The sequence below is a fragment of the Hyperoodon ampullatus genome (genome assembly GCF_949752795.1).
Source record: "Hyperoodon ampullatus genome assembly, chromosome: 8".
In the NCBI taxonomy this organism is placed as follows: domain Eukaryota; kingdom Metazoa; phylum Chordata; class Mammalia; order Artiodactyla; family Ziphiidae; genus Hyperoodon; species Hyperoodon ampullatus.
Genome location: NC_136921.1, coordinates 85,903,991 through 85,918,762, shown reverse-complemented (window position 1 = coordinate 85,918,762; position 14,772 = coordinate 85,903,991). Strand labels below are relative to the sequence as shown.

General features: G+C 53.8%; 1 protein-coding gene across 2 annotated transcripts in view; it reads right to left on the bottom strand.

The window, feature by feature from the left end:
* The window catches only part of GAD1 (glutamate decarboxylase 1), a gene marked incomplete at both ends in the record, with an annotated part of 38,332 nt that extends 24,713 nt beyond the window's left edge, over window positions 1–13,619 (bottom strand). For both annotated transcript variants that reach the window (XM_079710554.1, XM_079710555.1), the window contains 4 exons: window positions 2,703–2,945; window positions 4,286–4,444; window positions 10,081–10,143; window positions 13,538–13,619. In XM_079710554.1, the coding sequence (XP_079566680.1) occupies window positions 2,703–2,945; window positions 4,286–4,444; window positions 10,081–10,143; window positions 13,538–13,619 (547 nt within the window). The remainder of the gene's footprint in view (window positions 1–2,702; window positions 2,946–4,285; window positions 4,445–10,080; window positions 10,144–13,537) is intronic.
* Between the last annotated feature and the right edge of the window lie 1,153 nt (window positions 13,620–14,772).

Sequence of the window (14,772 nt, the reverse complement as noted above, 5' to 3'; positions counted from 1 at the left end):
TTCCAAAGGCCATCATCATCCCTCCACAGACGCTTCCCAGATCAGTATGTTTTCATTCTAAAACCCTATTCATTATTCTGGCTGTGCATTAATACTCTTAAAAAATATCTTCCACTTCCACTGCAGAATACCTGTGGGTTTACTCAATTGCTCCAGTAACCCCATCTAAACTACAGACCAGCAACTAGGAAATGTGTTTTCCCATGAAAGCAACAGTATACTTTGCCAGGGTCAACACCCTGTGATGCAGGTTTCACATTGCCTGAAGACTATGAACTCTACAAATGCATATATCTGCTTCTAGAAGCTGCTCTGAAGAACAGGGATGAATGGCTCCAGGCTAAGTATCTAATTGGATTCACACACTCTAGTAAGAGTCCATGCTTCTCTGACCACGTGATACTTCAGTTTTGTAGGCGATATGAGTTGCTATTATGACAAATCCATGTATTTTTCTTTGAGGGGCAACACTATTCTGAGCTTTCATGATAAATGTACGTGGTCTCATCTCTCTGATAAAGTGTTTGTGGCGTGAACTGACAAAATAAAAATAGTGGACCAAAGCTAGTCAAGCTAAAACATACACGGAGAATTCTGACTGTTTTTTTTTTTTTTTTTTTTTTTTTTTTTTGCGGTACGCGGGCCTCTCACTGTTGTGGCCACTCCCGTTGCAGAGCACAGGCTCCGGACGCGCAGGCTCAGCGGCCATGGCTCACGGGCCCAGCCGCTCCGCGGCATGTGGGATCTTCCCAGACCGGGGCACGAACCCGTATCCCCTGCATCGGCAGGCGGACTCTCAACCACTGCGCCACCAGGGAAGCCCCTGACTGTTTTTTTTCCTAGCCAAATAACAACTTGATCTCCACCAGGAACAGATTAGCCATCAGACCAAGGTGAGATGTAACTAAATTGATGAGCATGCTTTTCTTTAAAAATCAAACACAGACTTTGTAATATAATTGAGTCTTGTCCATCTTGCAGTTATTCAAGGAAGCTACACCTATACCAGTGGTGTTGGCAGACTTCAAAAGCTGTTTGGGATTCATTATTTAAAAATGCCTCTTTGGCCAGCCTCATTATTTCATTATAACCCTTGTTTTTGACATCCAATAGCCTTACTCAGCCCTATTACGACACCCTCCCCAGTCATATCTTCAAATGACTAGGAAGAGTGAGCAGGATAATAAAGGAGAGAGAGAGAAAGAAAAAAGAACAAGAGGCTACCAGTCATGGCCTCAGGGGCTCCTCTGTGGGGACAACCATGCTATAGACTGCCAATTCCTGTACAACAGTCTGCCCAAGAGCTCAGGAGAGCCAGGCTGCAGTGGGGAAAGACGGTAGGGAGAAGAAACCACTGCTTGATTCCTAGGCTTAGAAACAGCCAGACAGAGATCCCAAAAGTCCCTGAACTTGAGGCAACTGGAGAGTAACCACTTGGCCAGGATTGCTGAGTAGAGAGAATTCCTATAACATGGAAAGGAGGCAAGAGGGCGTCCTCCAGGGCTCCCTGTTGGAGATAGGATTTGGTGCCACAGGATACCTGAACTCCAGAGAATGGAGTAGAATGCAAAGGGTGTGTAAGTGTGTGGCTCTTGGGCCTAGCAAATAGAGGGTGTGGTGGGTTGAGTTGTGTCCTGTAAGAGATATGTTCAAGTGTTAACCCCTGATTCCTGTGACTTTATTTGGAAATAGGGTCTTTGTGGATGTAAACAAGTTAAGATAAGGCCGTACTGGATTAGGGTAGGCACTAATCCAAAGAAGAGAGAAACCTGGACACAGACTCTTGGAAAATGTCATGTGAAGATGAAGGCAAAGATTGGAGGGATGCATCTACAAGCCAAGGAATGCCAAGGAATTCCCACAACCATCAGAAGCTAGAAGAGGCAAGGATGGCTCCTTCCCAAGAGTCTTCAGAGACAGCATGGCCCTGCAGACACCTTGATTTTGAACTTTTAGCCTCCAGAACTGTGAGATGATAAATTTCTGTTGTCTTAAGTCACCCAGTTTGTGGTAATCTGTTGTGGCAGCCCTAGGAAACTAGTACAGAAAGAAAAGGAAATGGGCCCAATTCTCCCCAGTTTCAGGGACAGGCAAGGGTCGGATTTATCAGAATGAAGTAGGCGTGAAAATGGAAGCGAGAAAAGAAGTAGAGAATGGATCATTCTGCTCTCTTTAGGTTGTGAATAGCCTCAAACCAAGAATTAAAACTCTTGATACAGAACTTGACAGAGCACCATGTATCTGTATCTTTTTTTTTTTTTTTTTTTTTTTTTTTTTTTTTTTTTTTTTTTTTTTTTTTGCGGTACGCGGGCCTCTCACTGTTGTGGCCTCTCCCGTTGCGGAGCACAGGCTCTGGACGCGCAGGCTCAGCGGCCATGGCTCACGGGCCTAGCCGCTCCGCGGCATGTGGGATCTTCCCAGACCGGGGCACGAACCCATGTCCCCTGCATCGGCAGGCGGATTCTCAACCACTGCACCACCAGGGAAGCCCATATCTGTATCTTTTAAATATATTTTTACAATAAATAATGATGGGATTTTGTCACTGCATCTGGTGGTTCTGAGGTCATGGAGTGCTTTGCTGCCTTCCTTCACCCGGGTTTGTGTTTCTCCTTCAACATGACTTTGACATCCTGGCAACTGGCAAAGGTCTGACGCAGGCCAAGGTTGCCACTGCGTGTCCACCTGGCTCTCACCCTTACCTGTGCGGACGCCATATTTCAGGGTGTCTCTGCAGTCAACCAGGATCTGCTCCAGGGACTCAGGGTGGTCAGAGAGTTCCAGGTTGAAGCCCTCCATGCCTTCCAGCAGCTGGTGGGGGTGGTGGAAGTCCAGCACCTTGGTGGAGCGATCGAACGTCTTGCGGACGTAGTTGAGGAGTATGTCTACCACCTCCAGCAGGAACTGCACAGTTTGCTCCTCCCCATTCTTGGCCGGAAGCAGATCTGGGGGGTGGGAAGCCCATGAGTGGTTATCACCTGACTCGTATCCGGATTTCCTCAGTCAGCTTAGAAATCCCTAATATCCGTTATCTTTATAGGACTGATTTTCTTCCAGGATATGCATGCATTGAGAATCTGATGTACCATCTCCCCAGAACAATGTACATCGGCGTATACACAGAAGCGCTGCATATATTCTCTGGGGGTTCACAGAGTTTCTGATAGTTAGGCTGCTCACAAATGAAACGCTTTGAGAAGCCACGAGCAGCCTGCCCCTGCAGCTATCCATTTGCGCACCCGTCAGGAGTGTGATGGATAGGGCATCTGTCTTGCTCCCCTAGTACCAGGTGTGCCTCTGTACATCTGGCTCAGATACTGGGCTTTCGGTTTGGTGTTATGATGTGCTTGATCTGTTGCTGGTGGCGGGTGAGGCTTCTGTGGGTAGAGGCTGAGGTCACACCGAAGAGGATAGTTCTTTATGTTGTCCTTGGACAGAAAACTAGAACTGGAAAGTGGGGCTCAGGAAGGTGGGAGAGGGAACTCCTGCCGCTCTCTTGACCTTACCTTTTAGGGCTTGGCCTCCGGGATGCCAGAAGGTGACTCTGGGTTCCAGCCTCTGTTAGGTAGAGTCAGGCTGGGGGGTAACCAGTGGGGGAAAGCTGTAGGGGGCCCCAACTGAATTTGTCAGCCATAGCTCAAGAACAGACTGGCTGTATATGATGCTCTGTGTCTATTCTTTGGATTATCTCTCCAAGGTTTAGTGAATCTTGTTTACTGTTCTGGTTTGGCCTCCATGGCTTGTGGGGAGTTCACGGAAGGGGGAGGGAGATGGGTTTACCTTTGAGCTGGTCAGGAAAGACTAGGAAAGCACCTCCTGAGACCACTGCTGTAGGGGCAGTGGTAACGAGTGAAAGATCTTCAAAAGGAAAATGACCTTCAGGACAGCACTTGGTCATGAGGCCCAGCTACACAGCTTCCCACAGGGTGATTTTGTTGTTGTGGGCACCACCCTTGGAGGATAAATGCTATGGAGGGAATAGCTGGATTTTCTTATATGAAAGATTTCTTTGGATTCTGAGATTCTATGACTGTGTATTTGTCCCTGCAAGTATCTTTAGAGTTGGCTGTTTAACTGATTGCCCTCATCCAGCTTTCAAATGATGGAGACCTGGGCAATAGGGAAGGAGGGAGTATATTATATTCAAATGTTGGGAAAGCAGTTTCATGATGGTTCAGAGAGAATAATGACTTTTTTTGGTAAAAGAAGCAAGATTTCAGGAAAAAGTAAAGAAACTCCAATAAGCAACCTACTGGACAGCACTAGGGCTGGGGGTGGGGACTACCTCGAGCAAACAGGTTGGAGAAGTCGGTCTCTGTGCGCTGGAAGCGGCCATCCCTGTCGCTGTTTTCACAGGAAAGCAGATTCTTGGAGGACTGCCTCTCCTTGAAGGCGCTCACAAGCCTGCTCTTCTCTTCCAGGCTGTTGGTCCTTTGCAAGAAGCCTGTCGCACAAGAAGCTGGGTCAGAGGAAGGGCACCAAACTCCCAGCCTCGGAGGGTCAGCTGCTGGCCCAGGTCGACTCTCCAAGCAGGGTTCTCACTTTTCCTGAATAGAAGCTGAGTGTCTGTTTTATACGTGAGGGCTCTGGCGCTGCTCTCCTCCAGGCGGGGAGGGGGCAGTGCTAAGCGTCATCAGTGGCACAGACCCAGTCATGCAAGAGAGAAAAACAGTAAGTGAAGCCCATTCTCCTCTCTGAACATGACAGTGAACGCAGAATTAAGTCAATTGGACAGCTTCCACTCCAGTAACCGGCCCCAGGATGGGGTTTTTAAGGGCAGGGACACAAACGGAGAGGATGCTGCCAGCTCTGGGTTTATGGGCTGTGCAACCAGAGGGAGGAGGGAGTGAGGACCAGCACTGAGGATCGGGGAAGATGCTTTCCTTGGACACCAGGTAAATGCTACCAGGGTTGGATGTAAGTTTAATTTTTCTGACCCAAAACGGAAGGGCAGCTTTCCCTGTACCACCCCCTCTCCTTAAATAAAGGTACTGGAGAAAGAGACAAGAAAGCCTAAACTGTTATGTGTGGTGACATTTGATTCCATAAATACTTAGTGAGCACCTACTGTGGAAAAGGACTTTACTAAGCCTTTAGGACCAGGGACAGATAAAGATAAATGAGACAGATCCCCTCTTCTCCAGGAGCTTGCAGACTGGCAGATGGTGACCAACAATGTAATAAAGCTAGACAGCCATCCAAGAACTCCCCAGAGGTGAACTCTGAGCCCAGGGTGGGAGTCAAAGCACCTCCCCCCTGCCCCTCAGAAGGAGTGGAAATCTCTCCTGCCTGAGGTGAGCAGTGCAAACACTACCAGTGGCAAACCCAGAAGCAGGCTGAGCTGAAAGGGTTGAGGCTCTGCCTACCAGGAGCACACTTCCTCTCTCAGTATCTCCACCCGTCCCTTCTGGGGCTCGGGACCTACAGACCTGCTCCTTCCCTTAGCATCTCCTCCAATTCAGCCTCAATCTTAGTCTGAAATGCAACACCCTGAAAAGAGGAAGAAAGTTCTAAGCTTCTTGGTGACCCCAAAGCTGTATTTGTAGATACCAAGATCCTTGGGGAGTCACATACGTCACAAGGCAGGCTTGGAGGAAAGTCCCGGGAGGTTGGATGAGAGGCAAGTTAATCTGGGGAATTCAGCTTTACTTCCCCAGGACTGCAATTCGGTGGTGAGGGGTGGAGGAAGGAGGGATGCAGGGGGAAAGTTGCAGTGATTAGAATCCTCCCACACACAGAAGCAGGGTCTATTTTTGGAGGGAAGAATAGGAAGGCAGAGGCACCAGGCCTTTCATTGTTCCCAGCACCTTTAAAACTTATCACTAAAGCTCTAAAGGACATCAGAAGGGGGGAAATACACTATAACAGAGCTCCACACTTGGATATAAAGATGGGGGGGTGCATCCTCCCCGTCACCTCTGCCCCTACTTTCTGAATTCCTCCTCCAAATCCCCAGAGTCCAAAATGAGAAGCTAGCACTCATTTGCCAGAACGATGCAGTATCACCTGGCTCCTGAGTGAGACTGTCCCCCTCCACCCAAACAGGCAGCAGTGGGATTTGTTTCAGGCAGGCTGAACAGACCAAGTCCGCGTGCCCTAATGGAGGTGAGGTCTTGCCTAGCTGAACTCCTGCTCTTTAGGTCTCTGACCTCTGGTTGGTTTTGACTCACTCCCTGGGAAAGTCTCTGCCTTGAAACCCCTTAGCAACTCCTTTCCTAGGTGGGAAAGGACCTAGGACCTGCATGTGGGCTTTGGATATTATCTCCAAAGGAGTTCTTCTCACAGGCATTCCCAGAGGTGTCCTGATAGGAATGAAAGATGCCAATTACGACACTTTAAACCTGCATCCCATTCCTGGACCACACTTCCTGGAGTGCACAAGGAATTAGTGTTTTCTATACATCTTATAATTATCCTATGCAAAGCACACTTACATTGCATTATAATTTGTGTTAAAAACCATTAACTTGCTAATATAAACACTTAATGGATATTATTTTTGGAATATCACTTTTTTGGAAGGTATTTGTTTTCTAAAATATTGGGAGCCTCAAAAATAAGGTCAAGGAACCGGGCCTCTCTGGGCTCTGAGAGGCTCTGGAGGTTCGTATGCTTCTCCAAGGATAATGAGGTGGTGGATGACACTGAGGTCAGTGCTTTGATGACCTCCCTGGCTAGCAAGGGGTCCTGGAAGCAGAGGTCCCTGAGACTAAAGCAGACTGTACTCCCTTTTGCTCTATACCTCAGCTATAAGGACCTAGTTTAAGGTAACTTAGCTGAACATTCTTAAGAGGCAAAGAGGCAAGCGGAGGGGAGCCGAAGCTGCGGTAAGCTTTGGCCCGGTCGTAGCACCCTGGCTAGCTTCCACCTATGAGCCGAGGGGCGATCCTGCTGCTGGTCCTCACAGCTGCCCCCAAACTCAAAGGCCTAATCGGCCCCGTGAGGCGGGGGAGGTGTGAGGAATTAGAGCACCTGGTTCAAGCTGGTTGTTTCCAAGTGGGGTTTCAAACTGAGCCTGGCATAAGGGCACCTGGCCAAGGGCGCAAGTGAGGCTTGAAGCCCAACCCCCTTGCTGTCTCTCACTAAGCTGTAGCATGGAGTTGCATCTCCCTAGAGGAAGGGGCTCTTTTCCTGATTTTTCTGGGCTATAAGTACCCTGCCAGATCTCTCCCCCACCTCAAACTTTTTTTTTAATTTCAAGAGAGCCATAATATATACAGAATATTTGAAATGTATATTTAAAAGTTGGTGACTGACACAAAATTAAACACACACACAAACACACACACTGCATGGGTTAAATAAAACAGCTCAGGGGCTGTAACTGGCAGCCAGTCTGGGACCTCTGAATACAGAAGTGACTGAGGCCCAAGGACACACTGGGAAGTTAGCAGAGCCCAGAACTTAGGGCTCCCTGCATCTCCTTCGATTTAGGTCATGCTATCATGCCTGTGGCCACCCGGCTCTCTACCTCTTGGCAAGACCCTGGGTTTCTTCTGGCTGACTGCTTTCCCACGGGATTCTGCCTCCGGAGCTAAGGGCTCCACTGGTGAGACCAGGGGCCTTCCTTGCAGCTTTGTCTTCCTGCGGGGTGGGGGGAGGCGGGGGGATCCAGGAGAGGGGGTAGGAGAGGAGATGGGGTGGAATCTCGGCAAGGGCAATGGATGGGTCCCCCAGGGCAATGGATCTGGAAGTGAGAAGATGACCATTAGTCCCTCAACTCTCTTAAGGTGAAAGGCCAAACCAACCTGGAGAGTGTCAGGTCAAGAGGGCACCTTTCAAGCCCGTGAAGGTCTGGGATGAAGGGAGTGGGGGAATCTGTGTGTGGAAGAGGGGAAGGGTCTGTGGATTAAAGTCAAAACCAAAGACTGCACTTTGCCTCCGGTAACTAGACTAAAATGGAAAGCCAGAGCTGGCGCAAAGTATGGAAAACAAATCCTCCTGTTGTTTTGTTTCCTTTCAGAATCAAACCTATTGTAAATCCTCCTAACCTGTGGCCCCCAAAGCATGTGTATTAGCAGAAGGCAATTTCCCCTCAACACACTACCAGCCCTCTCCTGTCACAGGGGTTTCAACTTGCCTGAAATTAATGTTGGGGAGGTGGGTAAAAACAGAAGAAACTCCCTGAGGATGGTAGCCCCCAAATGCCCAAAAGCTCTCCCTCAGGGGAAGCTGATGCAAACCTCTCTTCCCCAATTCCCGTACCCCTGTGCCTGGACATCTATTCCCGGACCCAGGGATGCTCCTGCCCCTTTACCTTTTCGGGTCACTTCGGGTGTGTCCCCGAAGCGGCGTTTAGACCTTCTCTTCTCCTCAGACCCTGAGGGTCTGCAGTCGGGGCAGCAGGGGGCACCGCCCAGGGCCGGGGCCGGGAAGCGGGGATGGGGATGGATGAAGGCCGCTGGCTAGGCAGGCCTAGGACCGCGAGGAAAGCAGCCCTCACCCCAAGCCTCCCCCAACCCTGTCCTCGACCGTGGAGGGCGCCCAGGGCTCGCTCAGTTCTGCTTGCCCGGCTGCATGACAATGACGGCTGCTGAAGCCGAGCGCCGCGGCCGCCGAAGGGACCTGGCGCGAAACGGCCCATTACGCCGAGAATGGCGGCGGGAGAAGGGGGCTATTTATAGAACAAAGCTCGGCTGCCGCCAGCTGCCCCCGCGCGGGGACGCGGCCCAGGCCTCGCCCCGCGGGCCTAGCGTGCTGGGGAGAAGGCCAAACGCCGGCGCCTCCCCGCCGCAGGGCGGGGCTTTCCCTGCAAAACGGCTAAGGTCCTGGAGTCGAGCAACCCTTCCTCACCGTAAAGCTGCTTCTGGTAGCAGGGGACAGAGCCCCAGAAGCGCAGGGAGGACGCCGCGCCGCAAGGCGGGGAAGGGAGGGTGTCTCCCAAAAGCTGCTCAGTAACTCCTCTCGCTCCGGCCACAAACTCTCGCCTCCCTGGGGCCCCGGGATGCAGGGCAGCTGGGAAGATCAGGCCCGGAGACCACCGGCTCGCCGGCCCACTCTCGGGCGCTCCCGGGGCCGAGCGTGCGTGCCTACGCCTGCGCCGCCACTATCTCCAGCGCGCAGCAGCTGACGGATGGCCTTTTAATAAGCCCCTCGTTAATCTTACCCCGCCTCTCCACCCCCTGACCGGGGACGTCCGTATTTTCTGGCCCGATAAGGCTAGAAATTTTAGACGGTGAAATGTAGCAAGGAAAGCAAGTTCTCATTGTTCAGCCGGAGCCACTCAGCTGTGTCCCTTCGAACAAATCTCCCTTTTTCCTTAAAAAAAAAAAAAAAAAATTACACCCCTTGGGCGTTTTCATTTTAGATCCTTACGTCTCCGGAGAGCAGTTCTTTCTCCCGTCCAGCTCCCAGATCTATTTTCCTTCCTCTCTAGCAAATCGTGCCCGATACCCCCTTTCCGTCTTGCAGCCCCACGCCTCCTCTGCCCCCTTTCCCTTCCCTCCTCTCCTTCAAGGGCAAGCTCCGCAAACCCTCTAGCTTGCACCGCCCGCACCTCCTCCAGGCAGGCCACCGAGGGCTGCAGGCAATCCTTTCTCTTGGCCTCCAAGGCCTTAAAGAACGAAATCTGAATCCGTTTTGACATCTCGGGCAAAAATATCCAGCCAAGGAAGCCACTTTGAACGCGCGATGGTGGAGAGGGAAGGAATACGATGCGTCAGCTACCGTCTAAGGCGGATGTCTTGCCTTGGGCCTGCTCTCCAGTAAACCCGGACCTTTTTATGCCGCCTTCGCGTCGCGTAGGCCGAGCGCATGGGTCAGAACAGCCAAAGCGCCGGGCAAGATGAGCGGGGCTGTCGCGCGGAGGCGCTGTGCTCGCGCCCAGCTAGGGGAGCCCCGAGGTCTCAAGTAGCCCAGGGCCCCCCATCGGAAAAGGTCCCTCGGGGGCACGTCAGGAGAGGGCAGAGGAAGGTCAAGGCCAGTAGAGGAGCGTCTCTGCCGGGCTCTGTAGGGGCTCTAGACACTAGAAAACAGACCCAAGAGCCAAGATTCCCTTCCGCGTACGTCCCACTCTCCCAAACCCGCAAAGCCCGCTCGCCTCGCAGCCCCTTTGGGGCCCCAGCCGGCCCTTTCACTTACCACAGATCTTCAGCCCCAGTTTTCTGGTGCATCCATGGGCCACGCCGCACCAGGTGTCATACGCTAGAAACCAAGAGACGTGCGATCAGTGAGGCTCGGACAGTCCGGCACCCGGTCGAGGGCAAAGGTTTTCTGGGGAGGGTAGGGGCAGGTCTTCGCCAGTGTGCCTCATTACAAAGCTCTTTCCCGAAAGGAGCTAAGAGCCAGATCTTTGGGCCGACGGGGAGACTCGTGCCCCCCGAGACCCCACCACAGTCCCTTCCTGCTCCGACCTCAGGTACAGAACAGTGTCTCTGAGAGGCCACGCACCCAGCGCCCCGCCCGGCCTCCCAGCGACCACGATGCGGTAGCCGCCAAGGCGGGGTCGGAGTGGGACAGGGCTGACCGCAGGTGCAAAGGGCCAGGCCCAGCTCCGCGAGTAGCCCAACACCCACCCGCAGGCCCTGTCCCTTGGTCTCCGCCCCGCAGACTCGAAGGGCGACCACAGCGGCTGGGAAAGGGAACACAGAGACATCTGGGACCAACACGTCTCATAATTTCTTGGCGGGTCTCCAGCCGAGTGGCAGCTTAAAATAAACTGGCATGAAATGGGGTCGCGGAAGAGTTCAGGAATTAATTGGGTGAAAAATAGTATTTGACTAGATGGTCGGGCTGGCATGGCCGCTCTTCAGTGGGACCGGGGAGTCGGCAAGACAATGGTGCGCCTCGGGTCTCATCCCCTGCCCCCTCTTCCCAACCTGCCCCTCATTAACCCTTCCCTCGGACGTCTCGGATCTGGAGCAGGCGAAGGCGAAGGGAATCAGACACTTTTTCTCCAGGTCTGAATCGCGGATTCAGGCGCTGCCGTGTTCTCAAACTCCTCAGTGTCTATCCTGCCCTCGGGGTTCAACTTCTAGCCGGAAGCACGGGGGTGCCTGCAGAGCCTGCACGCGAGCCGGTGTAGTGGGCCTAGCCTGAAATTCCCCTCGGATTCCTCATAGCAAGGCGCCTCCAATCACTCCCATCCCCCACCCCATCCGGGCCGGTGCCTTCAGCCGGGCGCGAGTGTTTGCTGCGATAAGGAGAGTGACATCCATTAAACCCGAGGCACAACAGAGCCCCAGAGGGGAGAAGAACTAGCCCGACGTCAAAGAGAGAGCGTGTCACAGATGGAGTTCCTGCAACAGACAGTAGTAAATCGGTGCGAAAGCTAAATCCTAATAAAAATGCCTGGCAGGTAAAGAGCTATTTTCATCCGATAGAGTGCTTTCATTTTAAACGCCATCTCACCTAATTCTCATAACCCTATGAAGCAAGAGGAGTGTTAATCTAAGACTCACTTTACAAATAAAAACACTGAAGCTCAGAGAGGCTAGGAGAGTTTTCCAAGGTCACTCAGCTGTGGCGTTGGAGTTCAGACCCATGGCACTGCCTTTTAGAGTTGGGGATTGCAGTGAAAGAAAGGGAAAGAGAGATGGGAAGAGGAAGTGAGAGAGATCCTTTGACGTAGCCAGAGTAGGGAAGACCGAGTGGCTGAGAACAAGGAGGAGGCATCGCCGGAGCAAGAGGTCGAGTAAGGTTGTGCGAATTGAGCAACGCCACCTCCCAGGAGACCCTGGCGGGGCAGAGAAGCAGAGCCAGCTGGGCGGGCAAGGATGTGTCTGCAAAGGAGGGCAAGGATGGGTGGAGAGCCAGGCGTGCGCACACAGCCTAGAATGCTCCCGGCGGCTGGGCTGTCGGGGCCGGCGGCGGCGTTCTCAGGACAGGTGCTGCATGCTCTTCCTGGGCCCAGTTCTCGGCTATCTTCCCTCCGCCCTGGCAAATTCCGGGCGCGCCCGGCCATGAGCGAACTCGGGTCAGCTCCTCTGCTGGGTCTGGGACCCGCGGTTGGGCACATGAACTCCGCTGCTGGCTGCCTCTGGGAAGTAGGGGCGCAGTAGGGGGTGCGGGACTCGAGGGTGGGTGAACACAACGGCCGCCCACCCCTGCCAGACAGCAAAGAAAGGGGCAGGAAATGCGGAGAGAACTGGAAAAGAAATCCATCGGGGCCAGAGCAACAGACAAAGGCGCGCAGGCCTCCCGTTTCTCTTGGCCTGTTCCGACCAGCTCTGGTAGCCAGTGCCCGGCTCCCGCGCCACCAAGGCTGGCGGCTCTCCTGAGCCCCTCTTTGTTGTGTGGGTAATTGTAGCTTGCCTCGGGGGCGGGGAGAGGGAGCTGCAAAGGGAACTGGAACGCCGCCTAAGAATTTAAGAGAAGGCCTCCAGCCGGGAAGCCAAGGGCAGCACCTAGGGGTTGGATAGAGGGCTTACCCGATACCCCCCACCCCCCGCGCCAACCTTCGTTGATGGGAACAACTGATGTTTTCTCAAGCTTATAGAAAGTGCTATAAAAGCGAAGCAATGAGCCTCCTTCTAACCACAATGCCATCCCTAAGCCCTTTTATATAGAAATTCTGGGGCCGTTACTATCTGGAGCTCATGGATTTGGAGGGAGCGCATTTCCATCCAAAGTGGAAAAAGGAAAACAATTCCCTCATCTCCACATCTCTACAAAGATGCTGGAAATCAATCCGAATTAAAGACAGATTCTGGAAATGGGTTGAGGAGTCGCACGGAGCTAGGGTTGGGGAAGCATACATCTCCCCAGCCGCTTTTATCTGGTTCCCCTTTTCTTCCTCTCTCTTCGAGAGGTGTTCATTGCTGACAGGTCTCCTGCCCTGGAGAAAAGAGAGGGCTGCTCTCTCCTCCCGCCCTTGGCAAACCTTCTGGACTCTTCCTGGTTCCCCACTTCTTGTCACTCAGGATGCTGCCCGCTTTTTTTTTTTTTTTTTTTTTTTTTGGTCTCTGAAATGTAATTAATTGTCTAAAATGTCGAGGCTTAATCTCAAACCATTTTATGCTCTTTTCTCGCCCCTGGCTTCTTCCTCACTCGTCAATAGCTCGACGCAAATTTGGAGCAATTAGGGACCCCGAGTTTTCTAAAAGCTGCAATTAACGTCGAAATTTCCGCTGATTACAGACTTCGAGCACAACGCAGGGGTAAAGGAGGGGGGGAGGGGTCAGATCTCGGCTCAACGAAAGCCGAAGACAGAAGACTCTCTATTCCCGCTGAGACTCCCAGCTCCTCACACCGCCCCTTGCGCTGACCCCCGTCGTCCCACCTAGCAAAGAAACCACACACAACACTACAAAAACAACACTCTCGCCGCGCGTCCTTCCCCCGCAGCGAAGCCTCCAAGCGAAGCCTCTCGTCGCCGCTCCGGCCCTGCGTGGTTCCCACTGCCTTAGCGCCCTGGAATCGCCTAGCATCCCTGGCAGTCGAACGACCTTTGGTCGGGACCTGGGTCAGGGCCCCATTTCTTTCTAGCCTCCATCATCTCCGCGCTCCCCCTTCCCTTTCAGCCAGCGCAGCCTCCTCACGTCCCAGCGCCCCCATCTTCCCCGCAGTCCATTTGATAGGAAACTGGAGCAGGACCTACTTGTGGGGCGCAGGTTGGTAGTACTGGGGTCCGCTCCCGCGTTCGAGGAGGTTGCGGACGAAGAAGGGGTCGAAGACGCCATCTGCTCGGTTGCCCCCTGTCCTCTGCTGTCCGGGGTCCTCGGCCGGCCGGGCTTAGGAACAGGCTGCAAAGAGAAGCGAGAGCTGTACGGGGAGGGATTCAGGGGTCCGGCGCGCGGGAGACGATTGAGCGGTCGGGGGCGCGGACGCTCCCGCTGAAGTCCAGGCTCGGGAGAGAGAGGCTAGAGGAACGGCAGCCAGCGGGCTGGGTCGGGGTGCGCCGGGCTGGGGACGCGGGGAGGAAGAGACGTGCGCGCGAGCTGGGGACTCGGGCGCCCGCAACGTAGCCCGGGGCGGCTCTCCAGTCTGGCGGCGCGGCGGGGCGACCTGGAGCGCAGCGTTGAGACTAGAGGAGCCCAAGGCCAGTGCAGGTCTTGCGGGTGCGGGGGACTGGGCTAGGAGGGCTAGGGAGGCTCAGTGCGCGGTTTTCCAGCCTAGCCGCGATAAGCACTATTGGGCTCTCAGCAGCCGGCGGGCGGGCGGGCAGGCGGGTGTTGGGGGGAGGAGGGCGCACGGGGCGGGCACGTCTGGTTCGGTGTCTGGTTCCCCTTGTTGTGTCTGGCTGATTCCCTGGAAAGAAGGAGGCTAACTGCTCCGGGGACCGGGGACTTTGGTGAGACAAGGTGAGAGGGAAAGAAGGGTCCATGTCTTTACGTTCTCCCTCGGACTTGGCTGGGGTAGAAATACAGTCACCTTGTAGTCCAGACAGCCAGAAAGCAGCGAGTCGGAACCTCGCTTGTCTCCCTCTCGCCCCACCCTCTTTGAGTCATCTCGAAGCCAAGAACGGGGCTCCATCCTTGTTTCTGTATTTCCTCTCCACCCAACTCTCTGAGGTCCCCGGATTTCTCGCTGTACAGACCCGGAGAGGGTGAGAGAGGCAAGAAAGGGGAACGTCACCGGGGAAACGAACTTGCGCCCAGCGCGCGGGAGGCGGCAGACAAGGATAGGTGCGCGGCGCCCCTGCTCCGCGCTCGGCGCTGGTGCGATGGCTTCCGAAGGCCAGGGGACAGAGAGTGCGGGCGAATCTGGGTACATCTAAGAGCCTGCAGAGTAGCGCCCGTCGGCCACGGCCTCCACACCCTGCATAGGACTCCGCATCTAGCTCCGCGCGCGCACTCGCACAGCAGAGCAGGCAGCGGGGAGGCCGGGGCTTCT